This window comes from Chanodichthys erythropterus, chromosome 5 (genome assembly GCF_024489055.1).
Source record: "Chanodichthys erythropterus isolate Z2021 chromosome 5, ASM2448905v1, whole genome shotgun sequence".
Lineage (NCBI taxonomy): Eukaryota > Metazoa > Chordata > Actinopteri > Cypriniformes > Xenocyprididae > Chanodichthys > Chanodichthys erythropterus.
The window spans coordinates 18,456,028-18,476,491 of NC_090225.1; the positions used below are offsets into that span (position 1 = coordinate 18,456,028).

At 37.7% G+C, this 20,464-nt stretch overlaps 1 protein-coding gene across 1 annotated transcript in view; it reads left to right on the plus strand.

The window, feature by feature from the left end:
* The window catches only part of parga (poly (ADP-ribose) glycohydrolase a), a 36,216-nt gene extending 25,604 nt beyond the window's left edge, over positions 1-10,612 (plus strand). The window contains exons 14-18 of the mRNA XM_067386397.1: positions 6,891-6,969; positions 7,132-7,240; positions 7,475-7,580; positions 8,853-8,981; positions 9,633-10,612. Of these exons, the coding sequence (XP_067242498.1) occupies positions 6,891-6,969; positions 7,132-7,240; positions 7,475-7,580; positions 8,853-8,981; positions 9,633-9,820 (611 nt within the window). The 3' untranslated portion in view covers positions 9,821-10,612. The remainder of the gene's footprint in view (positions 1-6,890; positions 6,970-7,131; positions 7,241-7,474; positions 7,581-8,852; positions 8,982-9,632) is intronic.
* Positions 10,613-20,464: the final 9,852 nt, after the last annotated feature.

Here is a 20,464-nt window from a genome sequence, read left to right on the forward strand (position 1 = left end):
CTGGACTCAGGGCAGCCCTGTTATTCCTCATTTCTCTCTAGCTGAATTGCCCTATTCTTCACCCTCCAACTCACTGTGCTTGAGTCAACACGTTAAGTGACAACCCCCCTTTCCCTCTCACTTCATATCTCTCCCTCTTCTTCTGTGTCTCTCTCTGTCCCTACGCTGTTCTTCCATCACTCTGTTCCTCCTTTATGAACTGTGCTCTTTGACTGAGTTGCAGCATTGGAGAGGAGCCCAGGTCATGAGTAAGTGTCCTGTATCCGATACATTACAAAGAGTTTGTTTTTTCACTTCCTCACTGGTTGTTTGTAACATCTGAACCCTGCTTTTCCCTTCCTACATCTGGCCCTGTTTAAACCTGGTATTCAAATTCATTTTGGTCAATCGGAACAGAAGTAGATGAGGAAGACCCATACCTGTTTACATCTGGTATTTTAATTTTAATTTCTTTTTTCCACTTTCAACCACTTCTGTCCTGATTTCTTCTAGGGGAGGGACTATGGGTGGGTAAATGTACTATGTATTGTGTTTTTTTTTTGTTTTTTGTTTTTTCAGATCTTTAGATCTAATGGACAAAATAAGCTTGCGCAATTTACATTTGAACTCGACCAGAGACAACGGAAAAACATACGGAGAGCAGTAGGAGAGCTTTTGTTTTTGCTCTGATAGCCACAAGAGCATGGCGAATGCTGTGAGTGCGTGTTAGAAATCAGGGATGGTGAGAGAACATTGTGCTTGGTACATTTTTTTTTTGTCTTCAAACCAAACTTAGGTTTCCAGCCAACAAAATTTAACTCCCATCTGGGTAGCTCGCTTCCCATAATGTTTACTCATTAGGTCAGTAGACAGAGAGTAGGTGGTCTTTTGTTGCTGTTCAAAGGCATTTGACCACATGAGCATTTTCACTACAAAAGCAATCCAAATGCATTTTCGATTACCTCTGCAAGTGGTCGAAAGTGGACAAGTTCAAAACTTTTTAGACCCCGTTTACGACTGTATTTACTGTCGTCCAATTGTTATCCATTCAACCAAAACGCATCTTGATACCAGGTGTAAACAGGGCCTCTGTTTTTGCAGAACCATACGCACACATAAGGGAAATCAAAAGTACCTGTTCTAGTGCCAACAGTGGTGATCATTAATATGTATGACCCCAATATTTGCATATGCCAGCTCATGTTCAAGGCATTACACAAGGGCAGCCAGTATTAACGTATAGAGCTGTGCACAGCTGAATCATCAGACTAGGTAAGCAAGCAAGAACAATAGCGAAAAATGGCAGATGGAGCAATAATAACTGACATGATCCATGATAATATATTTTTAGTGATATTTGTAAAATTTATAAATGTTTTGTTAGCATGTTGCTAATGTACTGTTAAATATGGTTAAAGTTACCATCGTTTCTTACTGTATTCACGGAGACAAGAGAGCCGTCGCTATTTTCATTTTTAAACACTTGCGGTCTGTATAAAGGATTTAAAGGGGCCGCAGCCTGAATCGGTGCATAGTTAATGATTCCCCAAAATAGGCCGTTAGAAAAAATAAATTTAAAAAAAATCTATGGGGTATTTTGAGCTGAAACTTCAGACACATTGAGGGGACACCTTAGACTTATATTACATCTTGTAAAAACTGGTTCTAGGGCACCTTTTAAAGGGTTAGTTCACCCATAAATGAAAATTATCAAATGAATTACCCTCGAACCATCCTAGGTTTATATGACTTCTTATTTCAGTCAAACACAGAATTATATTAAAAAATGGCTCTTGCTCTTCCAAGCTTTATAATGGGATTGAATAGTAACCAAAAAAAGCACATCCAACTATTATAAAAGTAACCACATGACTCCATGGGGTTAATAAAGGCCTTCTGAAGCAAAGCAATGTGTTTTTGTAAGAAAAATATCCATATTTATAGCTTTATAGACTATAATCACTGGCTTCCGATAACGTCCGTCCACATGTTCACGAGAGAGTCGAGTTCCTCCGACACATGGCGTAGGATGTAGGAGTACCGTAAGCTTAGGTGAGAGTAGACGCCTCTCACGGATCAAACAAATAGGCCTGGGCAACAAACTCAAGCTCCTCCTCCACAAGTCCCTGTAAAGTCATTTTAAAGTATGTGTTTTGAGCTTGTCACACCACAGAAAAATGTGTTATTAACCACCCAGCCAAATTTGAATTATTAAAAAAATCTGCAAGTAAATGAAATAAGTTATCAAAATCTCGAAAAAATAGGCAGCGCTCTCTGCTCTCAAATGCTGGGGGCGTGTCCGCTGTCGGCGTTGAAACCACGCCCACTCGCGAGAGCTGCCGTCTCAACTGACTTTTCTAATGAGTCAAACTGATGCATACAAACAAAAGAACCACGTTAGAGGGTTGCACATTTTAGTAGAGTTACTGTGGAGTACCTATTATAACATAAGCACACACGACAACTTACACTCATTGGGCACGTACTGCCGGACTGTTGTCGAGTCGACAAATGACGGTGCCGCGAGACGGGAGGATGAAGGCCTGGACGGGAGAGACTCTGTCCGGCCACATATATCATTGGTTATCATCGGGACGGTAAGAAGGCCGAGGCGGGAGGGGTGGACGAGGTCTGTTCAGTCACATTCACCAAAAACAGCAGATTATCTGTGAATCCCAGCTGTCTGATGAAAGTTTGTAAAATATCCGGTTTACAACGATCACTTTAGAATCCTTCATATCGTTTTAGGAAATTTAAATAAGGAGACCGATATTGTATATTTTAACAACCATGTAATATGCATTTGCGTGACGAAGGCATTACTAAATGTACAAAGGGCTGTATAACTGTAATGACACTCGAGACACAGCGAGTGAACCGCTGTACAGTTAGAGGCGGCGCCACGCTCGGTGCGTCATCGACAGTTATATAGTGTCAGGGGCGGGGCTATGCTCGGGGGACGATGTGCGTCATTAGACCCCCGTTTTAGCTCCGCCCAAAAAATCCTTAGCAGAGACTTGGTAAAAAAATGTTTAATGCTCTAACTTCACAATTAAGCATTAATCAATTCACAGACTTTGTAATGTGTTTCAGCAATACATTTGTAACATTTATAAAGTGTTTAGAAAGAATTCTCAGAATTGACTTTACAGGGACTTTAAAAATTCTCATTTTAGACTTCTAACTCGTGACCGATGTTTTGTTTTGCTCTATGCTCTGCGCTTCTGCGTTTGTCAATATGTCATGCATCAGATCAAAGTTCACTCTTCCACAGGAATCAACTCATACGGAATCCAGGATCAACGTTCCCCACCCCTGATATAGATATATAAAAATAGTAAAAAATTATAGTATATATCTTTCACCTGTTCCAGAGAATCATTCACATAGTTGAACACTTTTCTCGTTTTTGAGTTCCAGGTGCAGTCACAGCCATGTAGAAATGTTGCCCTGTGATTGGCTGTTGCCTACTCTCACACCTGCTGTCATGCTCATTTCTCATCCACCCATCCCCTCTGACGTCTTCCAAACAAAGCACAGGACACAAACCATTGCGCAGATGCACAAACCATTGATCGATCAAAATCTTGTGCCTTTCAAACCTATGTGTCATTTTCTGGAACACTAGGAAACAGATTTGATAGTTATGGAGCAGAAGTGGCTATACACCATTGAGAAGTCATTTTCAGAGCTGTTCTAGTGAGTTAAAATTCTAGGAAATCAGCCTCAAAGTCACTGTGAACTTGGGAGCTTTCCACCCTGTCACAAAATACCCTCACTTGGAATCAAGCTCAGATATTAGTCATCTCTCTCTCTTTCACTTACGTCTTCTCTCTCTTACCCCTGCTGCCCTCTCCTTCCACTTAATGGTATTACCTCTGGCCACAATGAATGACTGCGGGAACAGCCTTCACTAATGGATTCAGCCATTCCATCACGGTTATTACAACAAACGAAATATTCATCGTCATCTCTGTTTCTATTGCACTGCAACTCGCCTTTGCAGCAAATCATATCCTGCCAGTAATGCATCATGACACAGGCTCCTTAATGCACACTTTCTGCATCAGTACAGTTGGCAGAAATGCTGAAGCGTCGATACAGAGACTGGATTTTAATCTTGTGATTGCTCTTTGTCAGAGTGCCACTGAAACTGGCCACAAACACACTAATTAGATCAAGGTGAGGGTGGAGGATTCTGGAGGTCTTCGTGATAGTAGGGATGTACAGTGTCTGGAATTTACAACATTTATTTATAGAGAACATTTAAATGCAATATAAATTGATCCAAAATGCTGTACAGTGTACAAAGTATGTCTACAAAAGCAAAAGAATAAAAATATAATTTAAGAGTAGATTTAAACATGTCCAGTGAAGGAGCAGACCTCACATGATAGGGGAGATCATTCCAAAGCTTGGGCCCATCCAAAAAAAAATGCCTGATCAACCTTTGATTTGTAGCGACACCGTGGCACAATTACGAGCAAGTAGCAGGATAGTATGGCCCTAGCATGACAGAATGGCACAAGATGATCACTAACATACATGGTGAACGGCCAGACAACGCCTTATATAAAAAGGATTTTAAAATCAACTCTGAATTTAACGGGAAGGCAGCGAAGAGATGCTAAAATAGGGGAGCTATGTTCCCTCTTTTTAAACCTAGTCAAAAGCCTTGCAGCTGCATTTTGAACCATTTGCAATCGTGATAATGAAGATTAAGGGAGACCAGAATAAAGAGTTACAATAATCTAATTCTGATGTTATAAGTGCATGGATCACTACCTCTAAATCTTTACTTAAAGATGCTTCAAATTTGCAATAGATCTCAAATAAAAAAGGCTTCCTCTAATAATAGCACTGATTTATCAAAAAATAGTGAAGAGTCAAAGATCACTCCAAGGTTTTTGATTTGTTTGCGTACATTGATTGAGAGAGGACCTAACTGGGCTTCCAGAGCAGGTGGGAATTTACAGAATTAAAACCTGTTTTATCCTTATTTAGCTGCAGAAATTTGTATGTATTTGTCATCCACCTCTTGATATCATTTACATATTTCAATAACACATCGAATGAAACAGTTGTGTCAAGCATTACTGGAAGGTAAAATGGAAAATTGTCCACAAAACAGTGAAATGAAATGTTGTATTTCTGCAAAATGTGAGCCAAGAGAAGCATACAGTATAAAGGGAAAACGATAAAGGTCCCAAAATGGATCCCTGGGGCACACCACACAAGACAGGCGCAGATGATGAGGAAAAATTTCCTTAATTTACAGAAAAAGTCCTATTCTCGAGGTAAGAAGCAAACAAATGTAATACAGTGCCTTGGATACCATACATTCTAGTCATTCAAGAAGAATGTTATGGTCAATGGTATCAAATGCCGTGGTCAGGTCCAACAAAACCAGAACTACACAAGAGCCTAAATCCAGAGCAAGATATCATTATTTTTTAATTTTTTTATATGGTTATGGTCTCTTAAGAAAGTGGTTTGATTTGAGTCTCCTGAAAAAAATCAAGAAGGAAAACTGTGCAGTATTTAGTCAGAAGCTTTCTAGCTAGTTATAATAAGTACAATACAACTCCAGAAACGTGTACATCAAGTGTCAAACCCCAGGGACACGAATGAACACATCCTCCTGGACGTTTGCAGATATAAAAGGCTTAGTAATTTCCTACCGGAGTTTGTGAAACAATGGCACGAACAAAACAGTCCCGAAAAGACGAGAAGATGTTGGCTGCTTCCTCAGGCGCTCCCTTTATACGTCATGGTTCGCGCCATTCGACGTCATAGGGTGTCGCCGGCCAATAGGATTGGAGTTGTGTGATTCTTGGCATTTCGAACACCTGTCACGAGTGACGGTTCCCCATAGCGCAGTCTAGCGCAGAGTTCCCTTTCAAAAAGGGAACTGTGCAGTATTTAGTCAGAGGCTTTCTAGCTAGTTATAATAAGTACAATATATTTAGTTTTTTCTCATAGAACTGGAAAACTATAGTTTTCTAGAATGAAATAAGCTATTATATAAGTGAATATATGTATACATACTCCTACTACTACTACTACTACTACTACTACTAGTAGTAGTAGTAGTAGTAGTAGTAATTATTGTTATTGTAATAACTGAAGATTTTAAAGAGGCCATATTATGCCCTTTTATAGTCTTGATTTGTTTTGGGGGTTTAAATATGTTGTTTGAACATTCATGAAAATCTATAAGTTTTCATATTTGAATGTAAAAAAAAAAAAAAAACTGTTGCTGCACATCTCTTCCTAGTCTGTCGGTAGCGCTCAGGGCTGCATTTCCCAAAAGCATCATGAGACCATGTTGATCCTAGAGACCATTGCCACCAGGGTTCTCTACGATTAGCTTAGCTCACAATGCTTTTGGGAAACTTAGCCCTGTTTAGTTCCTTTCTCTATGAAGCCCCTCCTTCCAAAAAAGACAATATGCTCTAATTGGTCGGCTGGACCAGTGTGTGTGATTGGTCAACTGCTTTGAGTGTGTTTCAGAAATGTCATGCCACTTGCCATAACCATGGCTTTCAATAGACTACTAACGCAGCTCATCCAGGCTTCTTTTTTTTTCTCCATATGCCTTGGGTGGGAGTTATTTAAATGAGGGACTGCATTTATTCCTGGAAGAAAAACTGAAGAATACAATTGACGCATTTCAGAGAGTTCAGACCTTCTTCATTCTTCATTACACACTAAAGAAAGTTGAAAATGTAAAAAAGCATAATAGCTCCTCTTTAAATCTCACCTATATGCTAATCACAATTTTTTATTTTGCGATTAACTGAAATTATTTCTGTCTATAATATGGTGGGGACAAGAAAATGTTATGCATACTGTTGTTGGAATTGACCCACTCCTTAGGTATACATTTTATTTATTTGCTCTTCTTTCAGGCACAGAGCAATACAGTGAGTACTCTGGCTATGCAGAGAGCTTCAAATGGAAAGCCAATCACAAAGATGAGATACCCAGGTAACATTATGGATTACTGATGATAATAGCTTTAGGAAATGCCTCTTAAATTGGTTCCTACACTTTTATAATGTAGTTAGCTATCCTAAATATAACCAAGCAACCAAGATAGTAAAAATGAGGAAAGCCCTGAATAAAATAAACATCTTTTCCCATGCTCAGAGACGGGTGGCAGCGGAGGTGCACAGAGATTGTGGCCATGGATGCACTGAAATACAGGAATTTCATGGAACAGTTTCAGCCTGAGAAAATGACCCGGGAGCTAAACAAGGTCAGCAAAGGCTTCAAGCAAATGTTGTGCCATGTTTTACACTGATGACATGAAATGGCAAATCCTTGACCTCTGTCAAGCTCTAATGGCCTTTGATTTTCTTAACCTTGCCAATCTGTGTTGCTTAGAGAGTTTAATGAGGCATGACATGAGTCGTCTTGTCAGTCTCTTGTATTCTGCAGTGATTAGCTTGTATATGTTTCACTATGATAAAAGGATGTCTTCTTTTTCCAGGCATACTGCGGTTTCATGCGGCCTGGTGCGAACCCTCAGAACCTCTCTGCTATTGCCACAGGGAACTGGGGATGCGGTGCGTTTGGAGGCGACACTAATCTCAAAGGTACATGCAGGTCCTCACAAAGTGAAGCTACAATTTTCAAGATTGGACAATTCATTCTGAAATTTCATGCACCAATGTTCATGCACCAAAAGCTCACCGTTACTGATATTCCAGCTGTTAATTATTGTCATGTTAAGGGTGATAACTCATAAATGGCTGATATTAAAAATCCATATAGTTTTGTCTAAATAAATAAAACCCATAATCAGAGCTTTATAAATGCTATTTTATGTAGGCATCACAACATTATAATGTAGAGTTTGTAATGTTGTATGTAATCATCATCCAATGTAATCATGCAATCATACAATCATACATCATTTCTGGTTTTGTTGTGTTTTGGCATTCAGACAAAACAGAGAAGCTCTCTCACTTTGTTTTTTGATCCAAGACATGTTTTTTCCACTTTCCTGTTATTGATCAGCTGACACACATTTATGTTTTCTATTACAAGTGCAACTGATTTTCCAGCCTCATCCATAAATTCATAGCAAGCTTGTGACTTTGCCCGCTGCTCATTTTCTGTTGTAAAGATGGAAGCCCATTTCATGAGATGATTCCATCTTTGATAGTTCATCATTGTTGAAACCATGTGGAGCTAGTTAGTTTCTCCCATTGACTTAACACGCAGTAAATTAATCTTGATGCTGGGTTATTTTGGGCCAGTCTGTTTAGTTTAGCGCTGGTTTGACTACAGATTACCCATTGTAATTGGTTGCTCTCATTTGAACAGCATTCATTCATCAGTGGGCTACATTCAACCTCTTTAAATATTTAAAATCGTTAGACTGAATTTGAAGCTGGGTGACTAAGATTGAGTCTCTTAATAGGGGTTGTTAGACATGGATTATTTACCTTTTAAAAACAAATTGGATGTGTCAGTCATTTTCTCTACAGCTAGGAACATGGAGCAAAACTAAAGAATCCCCACTATACCATCAATGATGTATTACACCATATTTTATTTATTTGGGTTGGGCAGCTATCAGTATTTACTGGGAACCCTCAGATAATATTAACAATATATCATAGAGCATACAGCGGTTGATTGACCCTTCATTGTGCTAATGCGGGGTGGGTGGGGTGCCCCCCCCCCCCCCCCCCCCTTCATATTCCATATTCCCATGCATGCGTAAATGTATGCATGTCATTTCTGTTTAGGGATGCGTGCAGTAAAGAGAAATGAATACAAAATATGAAAGGCTTCCTAAATGGTTTTTATGGCTTTAGAAACTTTTTCTCCCTGTCGACTGAATCTGTTTGTCCTTCCAGCTCTGTTGCAGTTGATGGCAGCTTCTGAGGCCGGGAGAGATGTGGCCTACTTCACATTTGGAGATGAAAGACTCATGAGGGACGTCCATGACTTGTACATCTTTCTTAAAGACAATTGCGTCACAGTTGGTAAGAGGCCTGCTACACGTATTATAAAAATGGATGTTTCTCCTGTTCTTATTGGAGGTGGATGTAATTTTAGATATTTTATTATGTATGAATAAATAATAGACAGACTGACGGATGTTTAAAAGTTTTGGGTTGGTAAGATCTCTTATGCTCACCAAGGCTACATTTACAATAGAAACAGTAACATTGTGAAATATTATTCAATATTTAAAGCTGAATATTATATATATATATAAAAAAAAATAAAATAAATTATATATATATATATAATTTATTTTATTTTTTTTAATATATATATATAATTGGCTAATTAAATATGACAATACATTTAACAATTCCTGCAATATTGAGCCATTTGTTTTACATAATTAAATGATACCATTAGTGCTCTTCAGTATTGTGAAGTTCTGCCTCAACTGACCCCGCTGTTTCTGTCCCATTTTTCCTTTCTGACGTTTATTGAAACCTTTTTGAGAAAACGCTGTCAGCCATCTATTGTACTAAAGTGGAGACGGCAGTAAACTCGTGCGCTCTGTGATTTATGAATGGCTCTGGACTTGGCTGACGCCATGATGCTCACCATCCCTCAAATCTTTTTTTTTTTTTTTTCCTCTTCCTCTTTCTCTTTCTCTCTCTCTCTCTGTCTCATAGGCGATCTGTACTTCCACTTAAAGCAGTACTCTAATGTGGTGTCTAAGCATGGCCAGTGGCCTAACATCAGTCTCTATGGGTACATCATGGATAAGGTCAGTACAAATACGGAAGCGGAGTCCAACCCTGGCCCCAGCGACAGCAACTTGACCACTGCGCCTTCCCCCTCTCCTGCAGACTGCCATTAATGCTGGTCAACGTCTAACTGAACCTGTCTAAATGCCTCAGTGCTTTCTTCTCCTTTAGATAGACTTTTTGGGTGATTGTCTAAGATATAGGAAAGTACATTATGCCTTTCTTTTCTACCAGTAAGTATAGGTTTCAAGTCACTATGAATAAGGCGACGGGAAGTATAGCAATAGTCACTCTGACTGTAAATGCTTATTTCTGGTGAACATCATCTAGGTTTGATCTCGGGGGAGTTCTTCCTAGAATGCCACACAGACTTACCTGGGATCAAATTTACTGCATGATCTTGTGGAATTAAATTATCCATTTAAGTTGGGTGACCAAGGTGTAGTCTTGTTTTTTTGTTTATATCCAGAAACTAACAGTGATTCAGAATAAAGTGTTTTGAGATGATTAACAAAATATGCATGAGAAACTCCACAAAATCCACAATAAGGTACCCCGTGACACTTGATTGCAAAATGTATTGCACAAGATTTTTTGCTGTAGAGGGAAAAGTATTGCTGAAATATGAAAAGGTTTGCTAATGAAAGATGTGAAAAAGTAATATTAACTGTCGAACAACAACTTGTATAATCACACTAATGGAACTGCTGCAAATTCAAAATGTGTGAAAACATATAGTCTCTGCATGACATTTTTAGCAATTTATTACACACAAGGTTTTTACTGTTTCATTTATTGTTTTGATTAAAGGCACCTTTAAGAAATAGGGTTGATATTTAAAGGTAGTGAATATTTTCATATGTTTTGCTCTTTATTTTATTATGATTTGATAATTAAAATTGTTGTTTCAGACACTTGTCGGCCATTTTTTTTCAAGGTGGAAGAAAACCTCAGCTTCAAACAGCTTCTTTCTTTCTTTCTTTCTTTCTTTCTTTCTTTCTTTCTTTCTTTCTTTCTTTCTTTCTTTCTTTCTTTCTTTCTTTCAAATATAATGAGGCAATAAGTTTTTCCACTTCTCGTTTCTTGATGCTGGCTATATACATGTTCAGGACTTCTTTGACATGCTAATCAAAACATGCTAATGCTTTTACCCAAGCTGACACATGGATCAGTGCAGAGCTGGTACACTACTTCTGCTTTAAGAAGCGTTCAATTATTTATGCTCAATTACAAAGGCAACTATACAAGTCATAACAATGAAAAAATATCTTAAAGGTGCCCTCTAATGAAAAATTGAATTTATCTTGGCATAGTTAAATAACAAGAGTTCAGTACATGGAAATGACATACAGTGAGTCTCAAACCCCATTGTTTCCTCCTCCTTATATAAATCTCATTTGTTTAAAAGACCTCCGGAAAACAGGCTAATCTCAACATAACACTGACTGTTACATAACAGTCGGGGTGTACGCCCCCAATATTTGCATATGCCAGCCCATGTTCCCAACATTATGAAAGGCATTAGACAGCCAGTATTAACGTCTGGAGCAGCATAGCCGAATCATCAGACTAGGTAAGCAAGAACAATAGCGAAAAATGGCAGATGGAGCGATAATAACTAACATGATCCATGATATCATGATATTTTTAGTGATATTTGTAAACTGTCTTTCTAAATGTTTTGTTAGCATGTTGCTAATGTACTGTTAAATGTGGTTAAAGTTACCATCGTTTCTCACTGTATTCACGGAGACAAGAGCCGTCACTATTTTCATTTTTAAACACTTGCAGTCTGTATAATTCATAAACACAATTTCATTCTTTATAAATCTCTCCAACAGTGTAGCATTAGCCGTTAGCCACAGAGCACAGAATCAAATGTAAACATCCAAATAAATACAATACTCGCATAATCCGACGCATGCATGCTGCATGCACGACGAACACTTTGTAAAGATCCATTTGAGGGTTATATTAGCTGTGTAAACTTTGTTTATGCACTGTTTAAGGCAAGTGCGAGCTCCGTGGGCGGAGAGCACGAGAATTAAAGGGGCATCAGCATAAATCGGCTCATATTTAAAGGGATAGTTCACCCAAAAATGAAAATTTTATGTTTATCTGCTTACCCCCAGCGTAGGTGAAATTTTTTCTTCAGTAGAACACAAGTTGTGATTTTTAACTGCAACCGCTGCCGTCTGTCAGTCAAATAAAAGGGGTGAATGGGAACTTCTACTAAAAGAGTAAATAAAACTTGCTTAGACAAATCCAAATTAAACCCTGCGGCTCGTGACGACACATTGATGTCCTAAGACACGAAACGATTGGTTTGTGCGAGAAACCGAACAGTATATCATTTTTTACCTCTAAAACACCACTATGTCCAATTGTGTCCAACATTCGCTTGGTGATGTCTGATCGCGCTCTGACAACGGCAGTGATGTCTCGCACTCATTGAAGTACATGCACGAGACATCACTGTTGTAATCATCCTTTAGATGCTTATGAACATTTTCATCAGTTCAACCTGGAGCACAAGTATTACTTGGTGACCAAAAGATGGTAATATTCACTATTGTTTCAAAATGGATACAGTATCCCTTGATTTCTCAGATACTGAGGTCATTAAAGGGTCAGACTTTAATAGAAATTTAAATGTCAATGAAAAGAGTTAAGAAGCATTACGTTCCTGTCAACATTTGTTTCATAAAGAATGCAATTGTGTGCATGGATGTATCAAATCATGTTTCTTTTTTTTATATTCTAAATGACGGCTGCCTTTAATAAGATCCCTGGTAAAGGAGGCTCTTGGCTTCGTCTGTTTCAAGAGCTAAAGTCAGAGAGCACCAAAATGACATTTTCACTTATAATTGCATGACCTTACTTGTGCTTCGTTACATGACACTTTTTGTTTGTTTCGATTATAGCACTGATCAAGAGCAGAGAGGGACAAATGTAGATGTATTATTATAATGACGTGTATAACAGCACCATAATATCTGACTCATATGGCACCTTGTACTGTTACGCAGCACTTTTTGTGGTCACAGCTTAAATAAGTGCTGCTCCATATAGTACAATTGTGCACTCTATCGCTAACTGTTTGCATGTAATTTAAAAATCTCTATTTAAGAGTCTGAATTGTTGTATATTTCTTCCACATATAAAAAGGTCACGCATGACTCCTAAAAATCATGCATTTGGCATTTTCTTAATGCTGAATTTTAATCATGTCTGCTTTACTTCTGAAACAACCATGATAGCAGCCCAGTGATGATTGATGACAATGCTTTCTTTTTTTCTGGTTGTTGGCCACTAAGAGTGATGAAAATAGTTTTGAGGTACTGAGGGGGAGGGAAGGCAATTAGCTCAGACTGTAAAATCCGCCAACATAAAGACCATCAATCTAGATGACTGAAACCACGTTCAAGTGAATTCTGCACAATCTCTACGAAAATTAGGAAAGCGTAATTGTCCAATGTGATTAAGGATCAGAGGTTACTGAAAATATCAATGTTCTCATTACACCCTGGCACAACTTAATTTGAAGTCATTTTTATAAATATTTAATTGAATTTTAAACAGTGGTTGCGAGTTATATATACGTGTGTGTTAATTACTGTTTAAGCTTTATTAAAAGGAAAGTGCATTGTAAGAAGTGGAAGAGCCAAGTCTCAGCATTTCCCTGTATCATAGAAGCATCAGGTACAGGCAGAGGTCGAATTGTAAAAGGGAAAAAAAAAAAAACTCAAGGGGGATGGTGTGGGCATCAGCGAGGGGGGATTGGGTTGGGGCTAATGTACCTCAAACATTTTTATTTATTGGTTTAAAGAGTAGTAAAATAGGCATTATTCATTAAATTATTGATATCATTGTAGTATTGGACTAACCACCAGACTCTCTCTCACATACACACAGAGCAGAGGTTGATTAAAAAAAATAGCTTTTCCAGCTTCACTTATTTATTTATAATTGAAAAAAAAAAAAGTCACCATTTTGGTGAACAGTGTTTCCTTTAGCTGTGCTCTTGATCTTTGAATTTTCAAATTAACTTCGGACTAAAAGTTAAAAGTTTACACATCGTTGTCATGTAAACGTGTTAGTTTTTCTCTTGCTGCTGAAATTGTGTTAGCTGTGGCAAAAATAGCAAGGGATGTGGTCAGGTAATGTTGACAACTTGTTGATGAAGAGGTTGTTGTCATCATCTAGTGGTCTAATATTACACAGAATGTTTTTTGTTGTTGTTGTTTGTTTGCTTTTTTATCATGTAGATGTAATTTTCAACTTAATAATGGTCTGTTATAGAATGTATTGCGGCATGAAGCATGTCACCAATGTTGGAATGATGCTTGTGAAGCCCAGCAGCGGTCAACCTGAAGCTTTCACTTGCATGCACTGAAGCTAAGCAGGGTTGAGCCCAGGCTATATCTGGATGGGAGATCTCCTGGGAGGCTGGGTAGCTGTGGGAAGAGGTGTTAGAGAGGCCAGTGGGTTCTAACGCCCCAGAATAGTCGTAATAAACTGTACTGTATAAAGGGTGTAACCCTGGTGTAAAATAGTCCATACAGCACATCACATATCGCCCAACACCCCAGTACAGTCATCATAAACTCTGCTGAATAAAGGGTTAAGATAAACTCCAGATAGGGTGTAACCCTGGGGCAAAAATAATCCCTACATTGCATCACATACCATGCAGATAGGTAGTTTCTTTGATGCAAAGCTGAATTTTAATCAGCCATTACTCCAGTCTTCAGTGTCACATGATACTTCAGAAATCACAGTATGCTGATTTATTATCAGTGTTGGAAACAGTTATGCTGCTTTATATTTTTTGGAACCTGTGATACTTTTTTCAGGATTCATTGATGTATAAAAAGGTTAAAAAGAACAGAAATTTATTCAAAATAGAAATCTTTTCTAACAATATAAGCCTTTATTATCACTTGTTATCAGTTTAACATATACTTACTGAATAAAATTATTAATTTTGCTTTCAAAAAGAAATAAAAAAAATGACTGACCCCAAACAGTAGTTAAACAGTAGTGTATATTGTTACAAAATATTTCTATTTTGGAAAGATTATATATTGTTACAAAATATTTCTAACCACAGAAAGATTTCAATACACACCATGTTTAAAATGTATGTATGTAACCTGTGCAGTCTGAACCACTCTATGTGGGACTTTTAAAATATATAAATAGATAAATAATAAAATATTAATCCATGCATAACCAGAAGTGTATATGTATATTTATTTAATTGTCAAAATATTTGGTATCTGAGCAAAATTTTATGGAAATACATATTCACATTTCATTTTCACAACAAAAATATGTTCGGAGATTAACATTTGCTCTGTTCTAAACCTTCTGGGTTGTACTAGCACCCAAATGACTGGGAGTTGAACCCAAGATTGAAATTTTGCAATGAAACAAAACCGACCATCTTTGAAATCTCGCAAAAGAACAAAACCGACCATCTCGTAAAAAAACTAAAATAACCATTGTTGAAATTTCATAATGGAGCAAAGCTGATTGTTATTGAAATCTTGTAGCGGAAAAAAATGAACTGTCATTGAAATCTTTTAACCAAATAAAACTGAAAACCAACTGTCATTAAAATTTTGTAATGAAACAAAACCATGGTCGGTTTTGTTTCATTACAAAATTTGAAATGTCGTAATGGAAAGAAACAGACAATCATTGAAATCTTGTAAAGGAATATAACCAACTGTCATTAAAATCTCTTAAAGGAGCAAAACTGACTGCCATTAAGATCTCGTAATGATACAAAACTATCTTTGAAATCTCATAACAGAACAAAACCAACTGTCATTGAGATCTTGTAACCGAACAAAACCGACCATAGAAATCTCGTAATGGAATAAAACCCACTGTCATTAAAATCTCATTAGGGAGCAAAACCAAGTAACATTGAAATCTAGTAATGTAAAAAATGGTTGTTATTGAAATCTCGTAGATGAAAAAAAAAAAAAAAAAAAACGACCGTCATTGAAATCTCATAACCCAGCAAAACCAACCGTCATTGAAATCTAATGACCGAATACAACTGACCGTCATTGAAATCTAATGACCGAATACAACTGACCGTCATTGAAATCTTGTAATAGAACAAAACCAACTGTCATTAAAATCTTGTAAAAGAACAATACCATATTGAGATCTCGTAACTAAACAAAACTGGCTGACAGTAATGAAAACCATCTGTCATTGAAATCTCGTAAAGGAACAAAACTGACCATCATTGAAATCTCATAACCGAACAAAACTGACCATCATTCAAATTTCTTAACGGAACAAAACCGACTGTCATTAAAATCTCATAAAAGAACAAAACATACCATATTGAGATCTCGTAACTGGAAAAAACTGGCTGACAGTAATGAAAACCATCTGCCATTGTTGAGATTCATACACTGATTGCTCATATCTGTGTTTGTCATTGCAGTTTACTGTTTTCTGCTTATAGTTTTTTTTTTTTTTTTTAATCTTCATTTCTGCAATACAATGTGATCTCATGTTGCAGTAAAACAGGGTATGTAATTCAAATGTATTAATGCATAACACAATCATTACATTCAAATGACATCAGAAATTCATACTATTTTGCAATGATTATAAAATCATCATCTGATCTCAGTTCAGCTTTATTTGCTGCAAACATGTTTAACAAACACACTGTCACAGCAGCCAGAGAAGACAAACATATTATAAGAGTTAAGAGCCCAACTAATGTAAATACCAGTCACCATTACAGTGACTTCAAATGAATCAAACATGAGCATTAAACTTCTGTTAATTCTCACTAAGAACTTCTGAAGATGAATGACAGAAATAAAGTCAATCTGGTTAGTAATATGTGGAGCTGGTTTATTTCTTTGACTTCGCTGACATTGTCAGATCTGGCAAACAGGAGCCGTTCGCCCAAGTGACATCATTCCACACCACGTGGCCCAGATCATCATACCACGTGTGGCAGATGTAGGCCGGATCTGGGCCGGCACAAAGGCTGCATTTACACTTAATGCACAGATCCAATCTCCAAAGGTCTAGCATTGGATAATTTGGATAAAAAAGAATAGAATTATTTCTGAATTAAATACAACTCATGATTTCTTGAGTTATTATAGCGAACACTTAGTCTTTGTTAGCTGTGTCTTGAATAGATGGTTCATGCAGTTTTAAAAAGCGGAGTATGAACAGAGCCCATAGTTTTTCATTAAATAAAATAAATAAACACATGTACATGTAGCTAACATAGCCTATACGCATGTGTGCAATATCACCTCAGTAATGACTTTGTCATAATTCCCTTTTACAACGATCCCTTGTGGCATCAATAGGCTTTAGCTACACTGTAAAAAAAAAATCCCAGTAAATTTACGGTAAAAAAACGGGAATTGTAGGAATGTCAATTTACGTTTTTTCACTGTAAATTTTACCATAATTTACCATGTATTTTACCGTAAAATTACATTAAATGCACCGCTAGATCTATTACAGTTATTCACCGTATATCGTACGGAAACTTTCTGTAAACCAATTGACAGTTTTTCACCGCAGCATTTTTACAGTCTTTTACTGTTAAAATCACGGTCATTGTTTACAGTGTATGTTCGTCATTCGTTCTAACTGCAGAACAGATCCAACTCCTCCCACTTTACATATCCCTTAATCTACCTGTCTCCGCCTCCTGGATCTCATGTGTTCTGCAGTGAGGGGCTACTGGAGCAATTGCACAACTGTACGTAAAATATTGCAATCCACACAACATAATGGGAGACAGAGGCAAGGGACAAAATCGGACAAAAGATGACGAATTGTTGGTGTGCATCTCACTGGCTCTGAGACCAGGACAACAAGTCTTTGTGGTGTATCGAGAGCCACGATATCCAGAGCAATGTCGGCATACAACCACCTAGAAAGAATCACATACGACTGGAGTAAGTGTCAAGAGGAAGCTGTCTGAAAGGGATGTTCAGGTACTAACCAGAATTGTATCAAAAAAACAAAAACCACAGCTGTCCAACTCAAAGCTGATTAAATGTGTAGACCTTACCTCAACTCTCCTGTTTCCACTAAAACTGTTTTTCGGGAGCTCAATATTCATGGTCGGGCTGCCATAGCCAATCATTTGGTCATTTGTGCCAATGCCAAATTTGGGTTTCATTGGTGCAAATCGTGCAAATCGTGCAAATCTGTGCTGTGGTCTGTGGACAATGTGAAACATGTATTGTTCTCTGATGAGTCCACCTTCGCTGTCTTTCCCACATCTGTAAAAGTTGCAGTGTGGAAAAGCCCCAAAAAGGCTTAATACCCAGACTGTTGCCTGCCCAGAGTAAAGCACAGGGGTTCATCAGTGTTGCTTTGGGCTGCAATATGGCATTCCCTACTGTGCTTGATGGGCACATCACTGCCAAGGACTATCAAGCCATTTTGGAGGACCATGTGCATCTAATGGTTCAAGCATTGTACCCTGAAGGGGGTGCAGTGTACAGTATTAGCATGATAATGCCCCATTACACAGCAAGACTTGTGACAGAATGGTTTGATGAACCTGAAAGTGAAGTTGAACATCTCCCGTGGCCTGCACAGTCACCAGATCTAAATATTTTTGAACCACTTTGGGGTATTTTGGAGGAGCAAGTCAAAAAACATTTCCTTCCCAAGCATCACATAGTGACCTGGCCACTGTTCTGGATGAGGAATGGCTCAAAATCCCTCTGGCCACTGTGAGGGACTTGTATCTGTCATTCCCAAGACAAATTGATGCTGTATTGGCTGCAAAAGGAGGCCCTACACCATAAATTATTGTGGTCTAAAACCAGGTTTCAGTTTCATTGTCAAACATGTGTCTTCAGCATGAATTTGATTTGAGCTGAGTGAATGAGTCACCCAGCCCTATAGCCTAATTGTGACAGTTTTTAATTTGTCAACTATAAAAATACATTGTATAAAATATAATTGTGTAATATACATAATTTCAAACATCAATCATCTAATGTGTCTGAAAATATCCCATGTGTTTATTGGAATATAATCTGCCATTCATATTCAGCAATTTCAAAGGCATTCTCAATTAAATTTTGATTTGTGCCAGGGGCGATTCTAGGATTTTGATTTTAGGGGGGCTCTGCCCCCAATAAGGGTATGATTAAAAAAATATTATTTGACTGACTGTTGCTCATTTGCAGACCTACTCCCGCATGACAAGAAAAAATGTCGTATATCCATCTACAATGAAATATAAATTATTTTAGTTTTTTTAGCTTTTTAGCTTTTATAATCAACAATACGGTTGGATATTCATAAAGTCACCCCATGAAAATTTATGTCATTTTAAGTATTTTAACTAACCAGCTAATATTCATTAAGAATATAGACAAACCATGTATTAATGTAATTGTCTATTGGCAATATGATTAATCTGTTCTATATTTATTTCTATTTATTAAAAATAACAACATGAATTATCAATTTGCCACTTCTATAAATCAAGTACAAATCTAGTATAAATGGTATAAATCAAGAAAATTAAAAATCCCTTTACTCCATGCTTACTCTTATTTATCATGACACTCCTCCTGATTCATTATTACTTAATACAAAACTATATTTAATAATACAAAACAAAATAACTCCACATTCTCTCTCTGGGCCATCTAGTGCTTTCAGACAATGATGCGTGTCATCTCTGTGTATGGCTGCATAATGTAATGTCAAAATACATTATAATATGTCTGTAATTGTAAAAAGTAAATTAAAATAAATCATGATCGTTTTCTGAATCTAAAGTATGTTTTCATGGGTGTTAATCACAATTACATTATGTAAACTGCAATGCATTTATGACAAAGAACTGCACCGATGCAGATATAATATCATAGCATTAGCAATCTATCAATAAATGCACGCACACACGACACACACCTTGTGCTCTCTGATGTTCGCTCTGCTCGGCGCCCCTGCAGATTGAAAAATGCGCTAAATCCAAGCAGACTCAGATAAGGGGAGGAGCCCAAACTTGACGCAGCTTGCCGCCGTTTCAAATGAGTTTTTTTAAAGGGGACTGAAGCGATCAAACATTTAGTATCAAATATTTTTTTAGGGGGGCTGGGCAGAAGTTTAGGGGGGCTGAAGCCCCACTAAAAAGGGCCTAGTGACGCCCCTGATTTGTGCCCAACTGACATGCAGGTAGGTTATATCTGATCCCTACCAGAGTCTTTTCATAGGCAGCGCAGCACAGCACACGTGCTTTATCATGCATTATTTACTGTGTCCATTAATGCAATTGTAGCGAGATGGATATTTGCCCATAGGTGTGAAGTAGTAGCCTTGTTTCCTGGCAACGTAATATACAGTATGATATCAAAACTGTACAAAGATAAAACCTAAAATAAATTATACATAAAGGTACTCTAAACCTGCTGTCATTTTAGATGTTGCAGTTTAGAGCTCAAAGTGACCAACTGCAGCGCCGCATTCAGCACGTGCATGCGGATTATGAGACGGATTTGACGTTGGAGAGATTATAGGACAGAAAAGAAACTCCAGCCTGAATCACGACAGACAGACTGCTTCTGAACTCAACCGGACCATCTTCATCTACACGCAGCTCAAGGTGAAATTTATTTGGTATGACGTAGAGATGAAGCTACGTGGACGCCGTCGCGTGTGTCGAGCAAATGGAAACATATAACCTAGATGGGTAACAGCTGTAACCAATCGCCCAA